Source organism: Sorex fumeus, unplaced genomic scaffold (assembly GCF_029834395.1).
Source record: "Sorex fumeus unplaced genomic scaffold, SorFum_2.1 ptg000086l, whole genome shotgun sequence".
NCBI classification, from domain to species: Eukaryota; Metazoa; Chordata; class Mammalia; order Eulipotyphla; family Soricidae; genus Sorex; species Sorex fumeus.
The window spans coordinates 32,339,898-32,356,259 of NW_026606143.1; the positions used below are offsets into that span (position 1 = coordinate 32,339,898).

General features: G+C 46.1%; 1 protein-coding gene across 3 annotated transcripts in view; it reads left to right on the forward strand.

The window, feature by feature from the left end:
• SH3KBP1 (SH3 domain containing kinase binding protein 1) overlaps positions 1-16,362 on the forward strand; it is a 388,497-nt gene that overhangs the window by 311,535 nt on the left and 60,600 nt on the right. For all 3 annotated transcript variants that reach the window (XM_056131073.1, XM_056131074.1, XM_056131075.1), the window contains 2 exons: positions 1,688-1,795; positions 13,288-13,339. In XM_056131073.1, coding sequence (XP_055987048.1) covers positions 1,688-1,795; positions 13,288-13,339 — 160 coding nt within the window. The remainder of the gene's footprint in view (positions 1-1,687; positions 1,796-13,287; positions 13,340-16,362) is intronic.

The window sequence follows — 16,362 nt, forward strand, 5'->3', positions numbered from 1 at the left end:
TTCTGGGTAAATTTGAATATGATGTTTCCAGTATCAGTTTTCTGGTATTGTTTGGGACTAGAATGTACAACTTGTGATTAAAAACCTATTTCCAAAACTCGTGTTCTTTTATAAGGGGTCAAGGTGTCGTTGTCACAGAAACCAGTGGGGAAGGTGGTGATCTTTCACTTCTCACCTAGGGTGTGCCCTGTACTGTTTTATAAAGACTCTCCATGAGTTATGGTAGATAGAGACCATCTTGTCCTGCAGAAATGCAAGTATTAGCCTTTAGTAGCTCACAGAACTCTGGGTTATGTTCCACAAATATTGATTCACTGACTCCACAAATATTTATCATGTCAGACTTTCAGCAGAGGGCTGGTGATAAAGGCAGAGGCGTCCCTTTCCCTCGTGGAATGTTTGATCTCGCAAATCCCAAGGGAGCCACGTAAGCCCTGTGATCCTCAGCCAGCTGCGCCTCTGCTGTCAGAGTCCTCACATCCCACTTCTCCTATCCCATTAGTATTCTGGAATATTCTGGAAGGTCCTGAGCATCTTTCCAAAGCCATGAGCATCCATTTCTTCGACATTTCCTGCTTTCAGTATAATTTTCAAAGATGCTGAAGCACAAGTGCCAATGCAAGCAGAGACATGAAATAATAATCATTGTGTGCATTTAAAGAATAAAATGGAAAATGTTTGTGTGTTATTATTTTTGTGAAAGCCTTCTCAAATTGTGAACTTTAGCTGGAAGTTGTTAATCAAGGTATGGCGATTGGATTTTTACTCACAGAGTTGAACTTGACCGTGTTGTGTGTATGTATAATATACACCATCACATGTGTTGGCAGGAAAAAAATATCCAGGAAGGAGATTTACATGAGGCTTGGATTGGGAAGGTAGACATGGAATTGAACCCAGAACAAGAGATTTTATAAAACTAGCACAAATCCGCATTCTCACCCATTGGGTAGGGGGAAAATATCAAAGTGGATGTATGGTGTGAGGCTGGGTACCCCCCTGGAGAACAGTGAGGTTGCCAGGGGCTCATGCTCTCTACACAGGCCCTGACATAGAGTAGGCCCTCAATAAACACTTGTCAAATGGATGAAAAATAGGGGTTCTTCAAAAGAAAGTTCACTCAGGGAAAATGAATAGATTTACTCATTCATTTAGTAAGCAAACAGTGATCTCAGTGAGGTGGGACAGGGGCTTTGCATGATGACAGCTGTGCTCCCACTCCAGCCAAAGGAGAAGGTGAGGGTGTTCCGTGCGCTTAGGAGCTGGCAGAAAGTGTGATTTTTATATGCTCAACCGTGTGGTGCAAAGCCCTTTTTAATTTCAAAAAGCTTGGTGACAGGCTAATCAAAGAGGATGTGTATGCATGTGATATTTTCTAAGCCATGTTTGCCATTAATGAAACAGTTTTATTTCAGTAAAGCTGAAATGAAGAAAAAGACTTCTCCTTCGTCTTTAAAGCAGAGCGCTCCTCCTGATCTTGATTAAAGGCGCCTAGTACAGCTCTGAGTTTAAGAGTTCCCACCCGCAGGCTTCCCCTTGCCTTACTAACTGGGATTTGGGCTGACCTTGTCTTAGTATCCATCACCCCACTGATAGCAGCCTCAGGAGCACCCCCCCCCGTTCAGACATCAGACCTCTCTGGAGGGTGTGCACCCCCTTTCTCAGTTTCTGTTCTTCTGCTCCCTAGGACTGCATTGATGTCGGCTGGTGGGAAGGAGAACTCAACGGCCGAAGAGGAGTGTTTCCTGATAACTTCGTCAAGTTACTTCCACCAGACTTTGAAAAGGAGGGGACTGTAAGTCTTTGTGGCTTTCATCTCAGTGCTCCACATGCTGTCCAAATTGTGGCTTCCAGGGCTTACGGCAGGGTAGGAGGTGTTTAGTAACATATAAAAGGTATGTTCGCATGCCTGTGTTTTGTGTGCCCACACATGCCTTGTTTGCGCTCACTTTTTTTTTTTTGCTTTTTGGGTCACACCCAGCGATGCACAGGGGTTACTCCTGGTTCATGCACTCAGGAATTAACTCCTGGCCATGCTCGTGGGACCATATGGAATGCTGGGAATCGAACCTGGGTTGTGCCGCGTGCAAGGCAAACGCCCTACCTCCTGTGCTATTGCTCCAGCCCCTGCACTCACTTCTGATCTGTGCTTTTTCTTCTTGGGGCTTCATTTTAGGATGCCCTTGTTTAATGGAGACAGTCTATGATAGCGCATGCCAGGTGGGTTGCTTCTCTTGCTCACATAGCAATGAAAGGAGAAAATTAGCTCTTTACATCCGTATCTCTCAACTGGCCTGGTTGTGGGCCTCCAAAATACACCAAGGAGACCACAAGTGAAAGTCACAGAAATGGGGCCCAAAGCAAATGTGCAGCATGTAGGGTACTTGCCTTGTACACAGCCAACCAATTACTGGCACCCCATATGGTCGCCGGAGACCCGCAAGAAGTGATTCCTGAGTTCAGAGCCAGGAGTAAACCCTGAGCACTGCTGTGTATGACTCCCACACCCAAACAAAACAAAAATAACTAAAACAGAAGAACAGGGATAGTTTTACTTCAACATGTTCAGAATTATGTTTTTTATGGTGTATAAAGTGTGAGTACATTTTCAGATGGGTTGGCTTATACATTTATTAAGAAGCCATTTTGGACCCACTGAATTGGGGTTGGGGTGGCATTAGCTTGACCACAAATTCCTTTCCCATTTCCTTAGGCAAATTGAGAATTACAGAGATTAAGCCCTGTAATGGCATGTTAATTAGCCCTTCTGTTTCACTCTTCTCAAAAACAAAACACAAAACAAAAACAGGGGCCTAAGCAGTAAGACTGCCGGAAGGGCAGGTAGGGAGGTAGGGTTCTTGCCTTGCCTTGCAAGTGGCTGATCCAGGTTTGATCCCTGGCACCCCAAATGGTCTCCGAGCCTGCCAAGAGTGATCCCTGAGCACAGAGCCAGGAGTAATTCCTGAGCACAGCCTATGACCCCGAAGCAGAACAAAACAAAAAGAAAGTGACATAAACAAGGGGCCATAGCATGAGAAGAGGGGGCCAACAAGTAAGAAATGGGGGCACAGGAAGAAAACAAGCTGTGAAGAAGGGTCACGGTCCTCCCGTTATTCATCGATTTGCTCGAGCGGGCCCAGTAACATCTCCATCGTAAGACTTGTTGTTACTGTGTTTGGCATATCGAATACGTCACGGGGAGCTTGCCAGGCTCTGTCGTGAGGGCGAGATACTCTCGGTAGCTTGCCGGGCTCTCCGAGAGGGGCGGAGGAATCGAACTCGGGTCGGCCATGTTGGCTGCGTGCAAGGCAAACGCCTTACCCGCTGTGCTATCGCTCCAGCCTTCAAAGAAGGGTATGGTCAGGAAAAGATATACAAACACTGTTTTACATCGGAAAGAAGCATGGAGTTGTTTGTAGCCATCCCATTCTGTGCTTTTGGACACCGTGCTTAGCCCCTGGTCAGGCTCTGTCCTGCCTTCTGCTCCTATGAGCACTGAAGCAGAAACCTGACCTGGACCTATCAACATTCCCGTGAACCTGAGGCTCAGGAAGGATAATAGCCTCAATCCTGGTAGTTTGCCAGAATACTAAATAGCATAAACGGCGTGTGCCCTCCTGTGCTGTCTGGTTGTGTGAATGAATATAATTGTTCCAGAAACCCGATGATGTCAGCATCCCCAAAAGCAATGGATTGGTTTAAAGTCTGATCTCCACATTTGGGCTTTTAGATAGCTTTGCCTTGTATCATTTACTGAAAGATGTCTTGTTCCACTGCCCTGCTTCTCTTGAACTGAGTTTGGAATCTGAAAGCTGTGGGTACTACTTCCCCATGTTTCCTGGATCCTTGATGCTGAAGGTGGAGACCGTGGGCTAGCAACATCAGCAGCACCTGGTGCTTGGTGAAAATCCTCAGTAGAGGCGTTTCCAACCCTTTTTTTCTGGAGGCACGTGCTTAGTGTTGCTCAGGGTTTCCTCCTTCCCCTTTGCTCAGGGATCACTCCTGGTGGGTCTCGGGAGACCATATTGAGTGCCACAGATAGAACCCAGATCAGCCACACATGTGTAGGGCAAACACCTTCCCCACTGTACTCTCTCCCTGGCCCCGGTATCCAGCCTTTTTATGTACATAGTCCAGCACTGGCCCATGGTCTGCACTAGTCCAGGGACCGCTAGGTAAAAACCACTGGCTTAGAAGTCCCCTGAAATCTGATGCATCAGAACCTGCATTTTAACAAGATATCAAGGGATCTGTTATCACCTTGCAGTGTGGTGAACACTGGTATAGAAATAGGTGTCTGCATAAGTGAAGACAGCCCCATCTTCTGGTTCCCAAGCTTATTTTAGGAGTGGAATGTATTCACAAAGCAGAGAGAGCTCATCCTTCAATAAAGGAATTGTTCATCAAATAAAGCCTCCCAAGCCATTTTCACCAATGAGCATTGCTATGGTTGCATGATCAGTTAACAACTGGGAAAACAGAGGCTGACAGTAATGACTAGATAGTGTTTTGAAACAACAGGAGACAGGAATGAGGTTTGGCAAACGTTGATAGAGTATTGTGGTCAGGGCTCAGTACCTTAGAGTCTGATAGTCCTGGCTTGAATCTTGGCTTTGTCCAGGTCTGCTCAAGGCCAACTCACTGGCTGGCCCTCAGTCTCAGTCCTCTCATCTACAGAACTGCGAGGATAATTTTGTCTACCTTGTTTAACTATTGAAATGTACTGAGACGTGCAAATGAATCTTTAGTGCACTGCCTAGCACTTGGCAAATGCCAGCACACAATAACCAGCCGGGTCTCTGTCATTACTGTTCCCACACTGACGCTCTGCCATGATGATAGAAGTCTGGTTCTGTTTCACCAAACGATAATTCTCTTGATGTCTTGGAGCGAGGCCCCGGCACTCGAAATGTATTGATGACTAGTCATTGAAAAGAAATCTAATGAATGCTTTATAAAATATATTCATAGAGACAAATTAGCACAGAATGATATAATCCTCATGTTGTTCTCTCCCTTTTTAATTTTTCGGGATCTTCTGGGTGATGATGTTGTTGTTGTTGTTGTTGTTGTGTTTTAAATAGAAACCTCCCCCAGCAGTGCTGGAGGAAGATGTGGACACAGGGGCCATTCCCAGAAGTACTTGGCTCAGAATTCTGGGCCTGATGGTACTGAGGTCCAGAGATATGGGGCTGTTTGAACGCAGATATTCTGGGAGCCACCAGGACAAACCAGTTGTGCTGGCAGGGGGAGGGCAGGGGGCATGTGGTGCCCAGAATGGAACACACAGATTTACAAGCATACCATCCACTGCCTTCTGTTGCTGCCTTCTGGGTTTGGATTGAGGTAGTGTGATTCTGAAAACTATAGTAAAATCATTCTTTTAACTACAGGCAAAGCCTATGGTCGCCTGCATTGTGGCAGCCGGTCTTCCTGTTCCCAGTCGTATTTTACTGGGGCAATAAATGGCCTCCCTTTTCGAGAAGCTCTGCTCTGTTACATAAGGGATTAAGGAGTGACTTGCACTGACAGGGTGAAATTGTGCCAAGTAGCTCCTCCTGACCAGCTCATTGGGGCATGCACGCTCTTTAGGACCCCACAGGCACCTCTCTAACTCCTGACAAGCGGCAGTCATCCCTTTGCGACATCCTTTAACCTCGCTCCTAAGAAGCAGGAACTCAATTTTAGGGAAACAATAGCCATACCTGTCAGACACAGTAATAGGTATAGCTGAGAAGTGATTGTGTAAATGTGACATTAAGCTTTTAGAAAATTCAAAGTATCGCATCTTCTTTCATCTCCATCTGGCCTATAAAACCAGCCAACCAGCTTTGCACGGGTTGTTACTCCAGCCTTTATTGCTGCACCCAGAGTGTTGGTGAGTCGCTGGCCATGTGATGGGTCCGCCGTTGGCTGAGTTGACTGTGCAAAGATGATTAGAATCATTAACACAAAGGCACTAAGTGAATGGCAGAGTCTGCAACGTTATTCTGCCACCAGTTTCAGCAGATGTCATCTTGTCTTGCCAGTGGCTGGGGTTGCAATCATTCACCCAGAAAAGAGGCTGATCTGTGCTGATTAGAGTAAACAACCCCCCCAACAGCATTTCTTCAACAGCAGACCTCTTGAATCAGTGGGCCACACTGAGCGTTCAGACAAGGCGAGCGTGCTGCGGTTGATACCAGCATGGGATGGCCTTTGGGAATTCCTGGGGTTCTTCTTTTTTTTCCAGCAAGTGCTCAGCCCATTCGCCAGGATAATGGGTGCTCTGGGGCTTTTCCTTAAGCTGTTAGCAGAGAGCACCCATTGATCTCTTGGTGCATATTTTAGAGCAATTATGTAAGCTATTTATGAGTGAACTGAGAATTCATGGCTTTCTATTTATTTTAAGCCTTGGCAGTCAAATTGAATATCAGAATGAAAAGATTAAATATTCTGAGCACTCTAATGAGGCAGTGTGCATGCTTTGTCATTATTACAGGAGGAAAAGATGCGAGTCAGGCTCTCAAGAATAGCAGAAACAACTCACGGTCCTTACAAAAGTTAGAAAGGGTCAGGGATGTGGATTAAGTGGAGAGCACTTGCATGTGCAAGGGAATGGGTACAATCCTTGGCACCTCTGTAGTTCCTTGAGTACCACTGGGAATGCCCCTGCCCCCATTAAAACTTCTTTTAAAATAGAGGCATTCTGAAAGACTTCTTGAAGCAGGTTTCAGGCTCCAGCTCTTTAAAGTTGATCTGTTCCCAGTCATCAAAAGGTATTTCTGTTCTAGCTTGCATCCTTTTGGATGACTTTCCCAGTGTGCATCGTGTCATGAATGGGGATCTTGTTAAGGTTCCCATAGATGCATCCCTGGCAAATGAGCCTCAACTTCGGGGTCACAGGACACCACCCGCAGAGGTACCCAACCATGTCTGACTGTGGTGCAGGCTCACCTTTGCCAATTCAGAGACTTGCCCAGGGAGCAGCATGTCAGCTTGCCACTCAAAACAAAGACCTTGGGTATTTTCTGCGGATTTCATTTCTGAGCAGACTCTATAAAGTACCATATTCATTCTAGGAGCGATAGCACAGCGGGTAGGGCGTTTGCCTTACAAGCGGCCAACATGGCCAACCCGAGTTCGATTCCTCCGCCCCTCTCGGAGAGCCCGGCAAGCTACCGAGAGTATTCGATATGCCAGACACAGTAACAACCAAGTCTCTAATGGAGACGTTACTGGGCCCGCTCGAGCAAATCGATGATCAACGGGAGGGCCTTTACCTTTACCTTCATTCTAGGAGAGCAGGGGATGAAAACAAGTGGCCAAGAGGCACTGGTTCTCTTTGGTATAGCTTGAGCTCTGTGGAACTCTTTTATAAGGGCTCTGATCCCCATTCCCAAAGCTCCTTATCACCTCCCATAGACCCTCACACTGTGGGTTAACTTTCAACATGTGGGGCTGGAGTGATAGCACAATGGGGAGGGCATTTGCCTTGCATATGACTGACCCGGGTTCGATTCCCAGAATTCAGTATGGTCCCTCGAGCACCACCAGGAGTGATTTCTGAGTGCAGAGCCAGGAATCAGCCCTGACCATTGCCAGGTGTGACCCAAAAAAGCAAAAAAATAAAACTTTCAACATGTGAATTGGGGGGAAAGTTCGTAACCATGTGTAACACATGGCTGTGATCAGAACTTTGTCCTTTTGTTATCCAGTGACTAGATCTTCTTTCTGTTCATCTATCCCTCCCCCCCTTTTACTTGCTGCTCCTTGCCCCCCAGTGTTAGTATAAATGAGGGAAGATGGGGTGGGAGCTGGACCCCTTATCTGATTTCTTTTCCCAGGCGAAGGTCCCATATTCTTCCATCTGGATGCGAGGTCTTCTCTTGGCACCAAAGTCTCACTTCCAAGGGGTGGCTGGGGCCAATGGGGGGAGGTCAAGGGAGGGATATGAGAGCATCATAGGAAGCCAGCAATTTGGCTGGGTCAGTCAAGGACACCACTGATACAGACCACCAGATTGGACGCCAAGGGGAAGCAGCAGCATGGTTCTGTGTTTCCCAAAGAAGGTGATGCTGTTCCCCTCTCCCAGGGACGCTGGAGTGATCCAAGGGACAGTAGCCACTTCAGACATAATTGGGGAACACTTTCTGTTTGCAAACTTATCTTTCAGGGCAGGCTCAGTTTTGGTTTTTAGGTCTGTTCCCTGTGAAGGGGCTGGCTGACTAAATTAGTGTGGGGGTTTCTGCTCTGGAAAGTGCCTGCCTGGGGCAGCATGCATGGTGCTCCGGGGTTCACCTGTGCTGTTGTTGCAGCGTGCGGGGCCTGCAGATAAACAGTCATCACTCACAATAGCCTCCCAGCAAAAAGCTATGGCACGTCCTCCTGGGGTGGGAGAGAAAGGGAAAGAATGGGGACACCCCGATATTTCTACAACATCTTTATTGGAACTGTCCACCGCATCTACTCCAGCCTCACTCACTGCCACCCACAGAGAGGTTCCAACACCACTCGGCCCTGCACGTGTGGAATTGGGCTTCTCAAGGCCCAAAGTTGCTCAAGGTCAAGCACACATTTGCCACCAATGCCTGATCACATCTATTCTTCTCACACAGCATCCTAAAGGCTCCTTAGCCTTCAGGAGTGTGTATGCCCCTCTGTTTATTTGCCACAGAACAGATGCCAGGGTCCAGGGCTCTGAAGGCCAGCTGACAACTGGCAAATGAGAATTCCTGCCAGGGAGGCAGTGGGCACCAGCTGCTCAGAGATCTCCCGCCTCAGCACAAAGGACTGTGTGGCTTCCACACTCCTTCAGCAAAAGCCGGGGCTGCCTTCCTGTCATCTGCACTCTTGAGCTTTCAGATCCATCGGGGCAGGAAAGCCACACTCGCCACAGTAGCCTTTGAAGGGTGCTGTTTGCCTCTCTGACCAGCCAGCTAGTCTGCACCAGGCCTCGGTGCCCAGTGCGTGTGAGACCCTGAGGGCAGAAGAGGTTGGCTCATGGATTTGGTTATGAACATCTATGTTGGCTTCTTTTTAGAGACTTTCCACTGGGCTTTGAAAGGTGAGAGTTCTGTGCCCTCTTTGGCTCCCACCTGTCCATCAGTGTAATCCGTTATGGTTTTTGTTTTGTTTTGTTTTGTTTTCTCAGCTGTAATGGAGACCCCCTGAGATAACACCTAGCTCTACCACTTTCTACTTTTTCATCTACCCTCGGGTGGAATCTACATGAGTGTGGAGTGCGGAGGGCTTTGTTTTCACTGGGGAGGGAGAAAGACAGTAGGACACATGCCCCTGAAAAGCCACAGCTTGGAGATCTTGCAAGTTTAGAGGTCTGAGAATGAACTGAAGCAGGGGGGATGCTGCTTAGTTCACTAGGGTAGTGGTTCACAAACACCACTTTACAGAAATTTTCTGTGAGTTTGTGAAAGCCACTGCAGGATCCATGTATTCAGTGGCACTAACTTTTTCTCTGAGTGGCAGGAAATTTTTTTTTTGCTTTTTGGGTCACACCCAGTGATGCACAGAGGTTACTCCTGGCTCTGAACTCAGGAATCACCCCTGGCAGTGCTGAGGGGACCATATGGGATGCTGGGAATCGAACCCGGGTTGGCTGCGTGCAAGGCAAACGCCCTACCCACTGTGCTATTGCTCCAGCCCCGTGGCAGGAAATTTTTGCAGGTGGGCTGCCAGAGTGTGAACTGGAGATCGAAGAGCACCTCATGAGAAAAAATGTCAGACCAAACCAGGGGGTTCCTGTACTCCCATTTCCTTATTCCAGTCTCAGCCAGATATGTTGAGGAAAGCATCTCCAACACCCAGGATTGCATTTTCACCATCACACTTTGCTGCAGAGGCACCCACTCTGCCTACCCACTTCTCACTGCCCTATCTTCTGGTCATAGTAAAAGAAAATAAATAATTGGAGTGTCAAGTGCTGGTCTTGATTGTCATGGGGGCAATCAAGAGCTGTTGGGGATCACCCTCACCTGATGTTGGTTTCCAGTTATTTTGAAAGGACTCTTTGATTATTTTTGTTGTTTGGTGCTTAATTTGGGGGTGTGAGGTTTGGGAACCATACCCAGTGGTGCTTAGGAGCTACTCCCAGCTCAGTGCTTAGGGGTCACTCCTGGCAGTGTTTGGGGGATCATGTAGAGCTCGAGATCAGATCCAGGAGTGCGCATATGGAAAACAAGTGTTCTACTGCTGAGCCACATCCCCAGCCCTAGGGTCAACTTACTTGGAAGCATGGCATCATTTCTCATCTAAAGAGACAGGAAGACTGAGTCTGCCAGAGACAGAGTGAAGTTAGTCAAGGGAAAAGAAGGGCCCCATCTACAACCTGCTTTGCTAATGATCCAAACAGGCCCCTGGCCAGCATTGATCAAGTATGGTGGATACAGGCAAGTGGTTCACAATCTGTCCCTTCCTTCCTCAACTGCCCCACCTACCTCCATAATTGCCAGGGTTCAAAACCCAACCTCATACCTCTCTTCCTCCTCTTCCAGGTTACAGCACACACACACACACACACACACACACACACACACACGGGCCATAGCCATACTTTGCAGGCACCATGATGGCACAGCATCTCCTTTCTGAATTCTACCCATCATATTGCATGAGTCTACTTCGTGCCACATCTGACACAAAAGCATGGGATAGTTTTCTCCTCGCAGAGTGATCTCGGAAAATATGATGACTTGTAATTGTCTTTTTATAAAATTTGGGCCTGTGGTTTGAGGCAACATCGCTGGGGGAAGTGCCTCCGAAAAAGAGAAAGCTCCCAAGAAATTAGTTCTCATTGTGTTCAAACCAGAAGGAGGGAGGAAGAAGCAAAAGAGGAGGGAAGGCATTGTTGGCGTGTGGCCACAAAAAATTGGGCCATGGGATCTTGACAGTTCTGTAAAGAAGAAATTATTCTGATCCTCAGTAAAGAAGGGTTACTGGGCAGAGTTTCTGGTATAACTTCATAGGTATGCATACATCTGTCTCAGTCTAATTTATACAGAAAAGGAAGAAAGAACTTCACCACCCCGCATCCATGAAGATGTCAGGGTAGTGAACTCAAAGGGGCTGGCAAGAGGGATAGATTTGTGGCCCAGAAGCTTTTCCTTCTGTGCAAGAGGTTAGAGCAGCTTCATTTCCTTACTTTTTCTTTATTTTTGAAAACTTTTTTTATTGAATCACTGTGAGATAGATCCTTATAAAGCTGTTCATAATTGGATTTCAGTCATACAGAGTTCCAACATCCATCACTCCACCAGTGTACATTTCCCGGCACTATTGTCTCCAGGTTCCCTCCTATCACCCCATCCCCTCCCAACCTGCTCTATGGCAAGCAGATTTTCTTCTCTCTCTCTCTCTCTCTCTCTCTCTCTCTCTCTCTCTCTCTCTCTCTCTCCCCTCTCTCCCTCCCTCCTCCTTTGGGCATTGTGGTTTGCAATATTGATATTGAAAGGAATGAAAGGTTATCAAGAATATCCCTTACCTACTTTTAACCCTCAGATCTTGTCCAGCGTGATCATTCCCAGCTATTATAGAGCAGCTTGATTTCTGCCTTTTTTATAATAAAGTTTGTCTGATCACATGTGGTCATTACAAATAGAATATTCAGAAGGAAAACCCACACATGTGTGCACTCATAATCCTACTAATCCAAGATCACCCCTATAAAATTTTCTTTCTGGTGTTTTTCTCTTTCTGTCGCAATAAAGTTGAGCTCATACTGTCTGTGCCAACTTGGCACCATTTCTTCTTCCACTTTACCAAACTGCAGTTCCCCAGACTTTCATCAACAGAGTGTGGTTTGTAGTCACACAATGGTGTGTCTTGTGGGTGCTGTCTAGCAGACGGGATCCTTTACTGTGGGTCAGACAGCCCTGGGCCGGACTTCCAGCCTCCACCCCTATTTAATTGCTTGGTGACCTGGGGAAATGACTTCATCACTCAAAGCCTCAATGATTTCATCTGCAAAATGGACATAATCATCTTGCTAGTCAGAGAGTCGTCATGAGAGGTGCTGACTCCCTGTGTAAGGAAAAGCACCTTCTCTCCCAGGGAAGGCGATCCTGTTACAGTTACAGGTGAGAGGTTTCACTGGGTGGGAGTAGAAGGGTCAGTTACTTCCACAGCTAATCATCATGGAGTCAAATTCCAAGGCCCCATCTGTTGCCCATAGAGCTGGACTACATACATGGTGCTTCTTGGCCAAGTCACTCAGCTAATAGAGAAAATGTCCTTGTATTCAGAGCCTACTGACTGTGAGGCCTGACTCATATTCCTGTAGGGCCCATGTTCTTTAGGTTCTACTGAAAAATTTGTATTTTATGGGCCCTGATATTGCATCAGGCTCTGGTTATCACCTTCCCAGACCCAGTGGGGAGATTTTGCTGGCCCCTGTGGGAATGTCCCACGAGTGCATTTTTGGAATGGAAAAGAAAAAAAAAGAAAAACCCTGTGGAACTTTATAAAAGCCTCTTCTACTCCCAAGGGCCTAGAGAAGGGTCATCGATGATATGGATCCCTGGCTCAGACCTCCCTATTTCCAACTTTCCTTGATTGCGTTACTGAAGAGGTTCTTTTTGCCTTTGACTGCACAATCCCCACCCACCCAACCCCGACCACTGTCCGCCCCAGACTGCTGGCTAAGAACTGAACCCCAATTGGCTTCTCCATGCACTCAGTCATTTGCCAAGTGACCAAGCAGCCATCCTGGAACCAGTTTGGGGGTGGTGGCGGCATAGATTGTGTGACTGCCCCCATCCCTGATGGAGTGGCAGAGCATCAGGGAACTGGCAGCGGTCAAGCTCCGTTCCCCTTTCCAGGCTACAGCTAGTCTGGGGGTGGGTCCAGGAGATGCAGAAGCCCCCCTTCCCAGCCACAGTGTGCCCCTCAACCTGGATTTATTCAAGATCCAGATATTCTTTCCGAATAACTTGGTTATTCAGCAGAGTACATCTTAATTGTAAATGTGCTTCCCATGTAGGAGACCATTGTGCTTGTTGGATTGGGCCATGGTTGCTTGTTTGGTTTTTGCAGAGTAGTGCTTTCCAGAAGATTGTTACAAATGGGGGAGAGGAGTCATTTGTCCTTCAGAGCACCAGAATTAGGTTTCTGTTGACTAAATTGATTTTAGTGCTTGTTTCAAGGTGCCAAAATCTGACCTCCCTCATGAGAAAGTTGCTTGTTTTTTTTTCTGGATTGTCCAAACTCCATCAAGAGTACAGTATCTGTGGTCCTTATGTGAGAGGAAGACCAAGCTTGCCAACAATCTCATGTGGTATCATTTTACTTTTTCAGAGACCCAAGAAGCCACCTCCTCCAACCGCTCCTGTCATCAAGCAAGGGGCAGGTAATGTACCTTTCGTTGACATACCAAGATGTGTATCTTTCTCTTTGTTTTTATTCCCATCGTTCTTCATAGAGCTGGAGATTCTTAGATTCAGATGCCGCAGATGACCAAATTAGGAAGTTAAAATTTTCTCCCCACAATCAAGTTTTAAATATACTGCTGTTTTTCCTTAAAAAAAGAAAAAAGAAAAAGAAAACATATCATTAAAATGTCTCTCTGGGACAGCGAAAATATCTAGCCTCCCAAAGACAGTGACCAGAAAGAACTTTGAATAAACTAGTTTTGTTTGTTTGTTTAATAAACTGCTCTTAAGGAGGGAAGAACGTAATTATGACCATCATTGGTCAGCTTGGGTTAGAGTGTCTCCACGTATGTGCAGCCGAAATTTCAGTGTCCCCTGTGGGCAACTCAGATCTTTACTAAGCCCCCCAAAAAACAAAAGCATATTTTTCTAGCAATACTTTTATTCCTGATTTTTCTTTAGTCCTCACTAGAGTTTAATTCACTTGTTTTCTGAATAAGGTTGAGTGCTATAGAAAGGCTTGATGGTAGGCATTTGGTAACTGCTGCGTGCTAGATTCTCTTATGTAAGGATGATCATTCACATTTCCTAACAGAATTCCCCTTTATTGTTAACAATTTGTTGTGGAGAGAAATCCCTATGTGAATAACTAGGTAAGTGGCATTTGAAAACACAGGCTGTGTCAAGTTGACAGGTGGGGATGGGGTGGGTGGTGGGGTTGAGAGGGAATATGGGAACATTAGTGGAAGATAGTTGACACTGGTGGTGAGCTTGGCGTTGAAGTATTATATGCCCAAAACTCAACTGTCAAGAGCATTGTAAATCACAGTTCTTTAATTTTTAAAACATGAAAAGGTAAAAACACAGGCTGGATCAGTAGTACAGCAGGTAGGGTGCTTTCCTTGCACACAACTGACCCAGATTGAATCCCTGACACCACATATGGTCTTCCGAGCCCACGAGGAGTGTTTCCTCAGCCCGGAGCCAGAAGTAAGCCCTGAACCCATCCAGGTATTGCTCCCAAGTCAAAACAAGCAGATGACTTAGAAGAATAAGGGTCGTTTTAGTTCTACACATTCACAATTATGATTATTTCTATGGCATGTAATGTGTGAATAAATTTCCAAATTCGTTGGTTTATAGGTTTATTAAGAAGCAATTTTGGACCCACCGAATTAGGACTGGGGTGGTTTTAACTTGACCCCAAATTCCTTTGTCATTCCCCTAGGCAAGTTGAGAATTAAAGAGATTAAGCCCTGTAATGGGCTGTTAATTACCCCTTCTGTTCCACTCCCATGTCCTTTCCATTGAGCAGTTCCATTTTGCCACCTAGTGGTTCTGGCTGGATTAAAATCTTACTGTGCTGAAATTAAAGCCGACTAAATTACTCTGAGGAGCTTTTCCCCTAGAGCAGTGGCTTTTAAACTTTTTTTCACAGGCAGACCATCACCAAGTCCATGGAGCCACACAGCAACCGTTGAAAACCACTGCTCTAGATGCCTTGGTACCCTCTTAGAGACCTATGCGAGGGCTGATGACTCCTTAGGATTGAATTCTTGGGGCCAGAATTATAGTACAGAGGGTAGGACGTTTGCCTTGCATGAGGTCGACCTGGGTTCTATACCTGGCATCCCATATGGTTCCCTGAACATCACCAGGAGTGATCCCTGAGTGTGAAGCCAGGAGTAACCTCAGCATCGCTGGCTGTTACCCAGAAACCAAAGCCAAAAAGAAAAAAAGGATTGGGCTCTTCATGGTAGTAGGACTGTCACTTCCTTCTGTGTCTCTAGGATTGATACTGAACTTCTTTAAGAGATTAGATTGTAGCATGATAGACCTATAACCTGACCTTTTAAAGCAATTTTATCAAAGGTTATGCTGGATGTCTGTGGGATAAACCTAGATAGCTTTTAATCTTCTAGATTATTGCTACCGCTTATTTATTCTGCTGAATGATCTTTGGAGCTGCCGTGTGACAGGGAGGTAGATAGACATGTTTTCTTCATCATCAACTTTCCTGATGCTTATTTGATCCTCCACTTGCCCATATCAGATATGGAATTGACAGAAATCAAATATAGTATTAAATTTATAGAGAATCATTGAGTAGCTTTAGGAAAGGTATGTGTCTGGTGAATTTATTTCAAGTTCTTCTGACCTCTCAGATGATTTTTAGTACCAAATCCCCAACTCTAGGGCTGGTCATATAGAGCCCTCAATTTATTTTTGTATATCCAAGGAATACTTGTGATTGGTTTTGTGCTTCAGCTGTTCTCCAAGTGCTCTTCCACGCCTGAGGCCACTGACATTGATAACCCCAAGTGAGAGAGCTGGTACAGTCCTTGGGGTGATTGCTAATTGGTGCACTTGAAAAAAAAGAAAAAGATTACAGAAGGATTTAGCTGTAAACAGCAAGGATTTAGGAACAACTACCATCTATTTTCCCTGCCTGTCCCTCCTCTTGAAAATATCTGCTAATTACTGTTGTTGCATAGCAAACTGCCCCAGATATGGTGGCATAAAACAGTCATCTTCTTAGGCCCACGAATTTTGTGTGTCAAGAATCAGACGGCACAGCGGGGGTAGATTGCCTTTCAGCTCACTGATGTCTGGGACCTCAGCTGGAAGGGCTGGAGGATCCTTTTGAAGATAATTGCTTTCCTGTCAGATCTGACTCTTTGGCACAGCTGGCTGGAGGTCTAGCTTGGTTGAGGCTGTATACCCAAGGTAATCTATGTGCCTTTCCCACACCACGACATCAGGACTTCTTACACAGAAGTTTGGCGTTCTAGCTACGTGACTTTTTATGACCTAACTGCAGAAATGAGATGGTATCACATCAGCCACTGGTTGAGGCAGTCACCAGTTTACCGCTAATTCAGACATGTGTCCTAGACTCTTGACAGTTGGGGAAAGTAAAGCACTTGAAGCCGTGTTTTTCAAATCCTATAGAATAGAATCCAGTTTCCTCTCAAGATCCTTTTTATTTGTAGAGCCTACC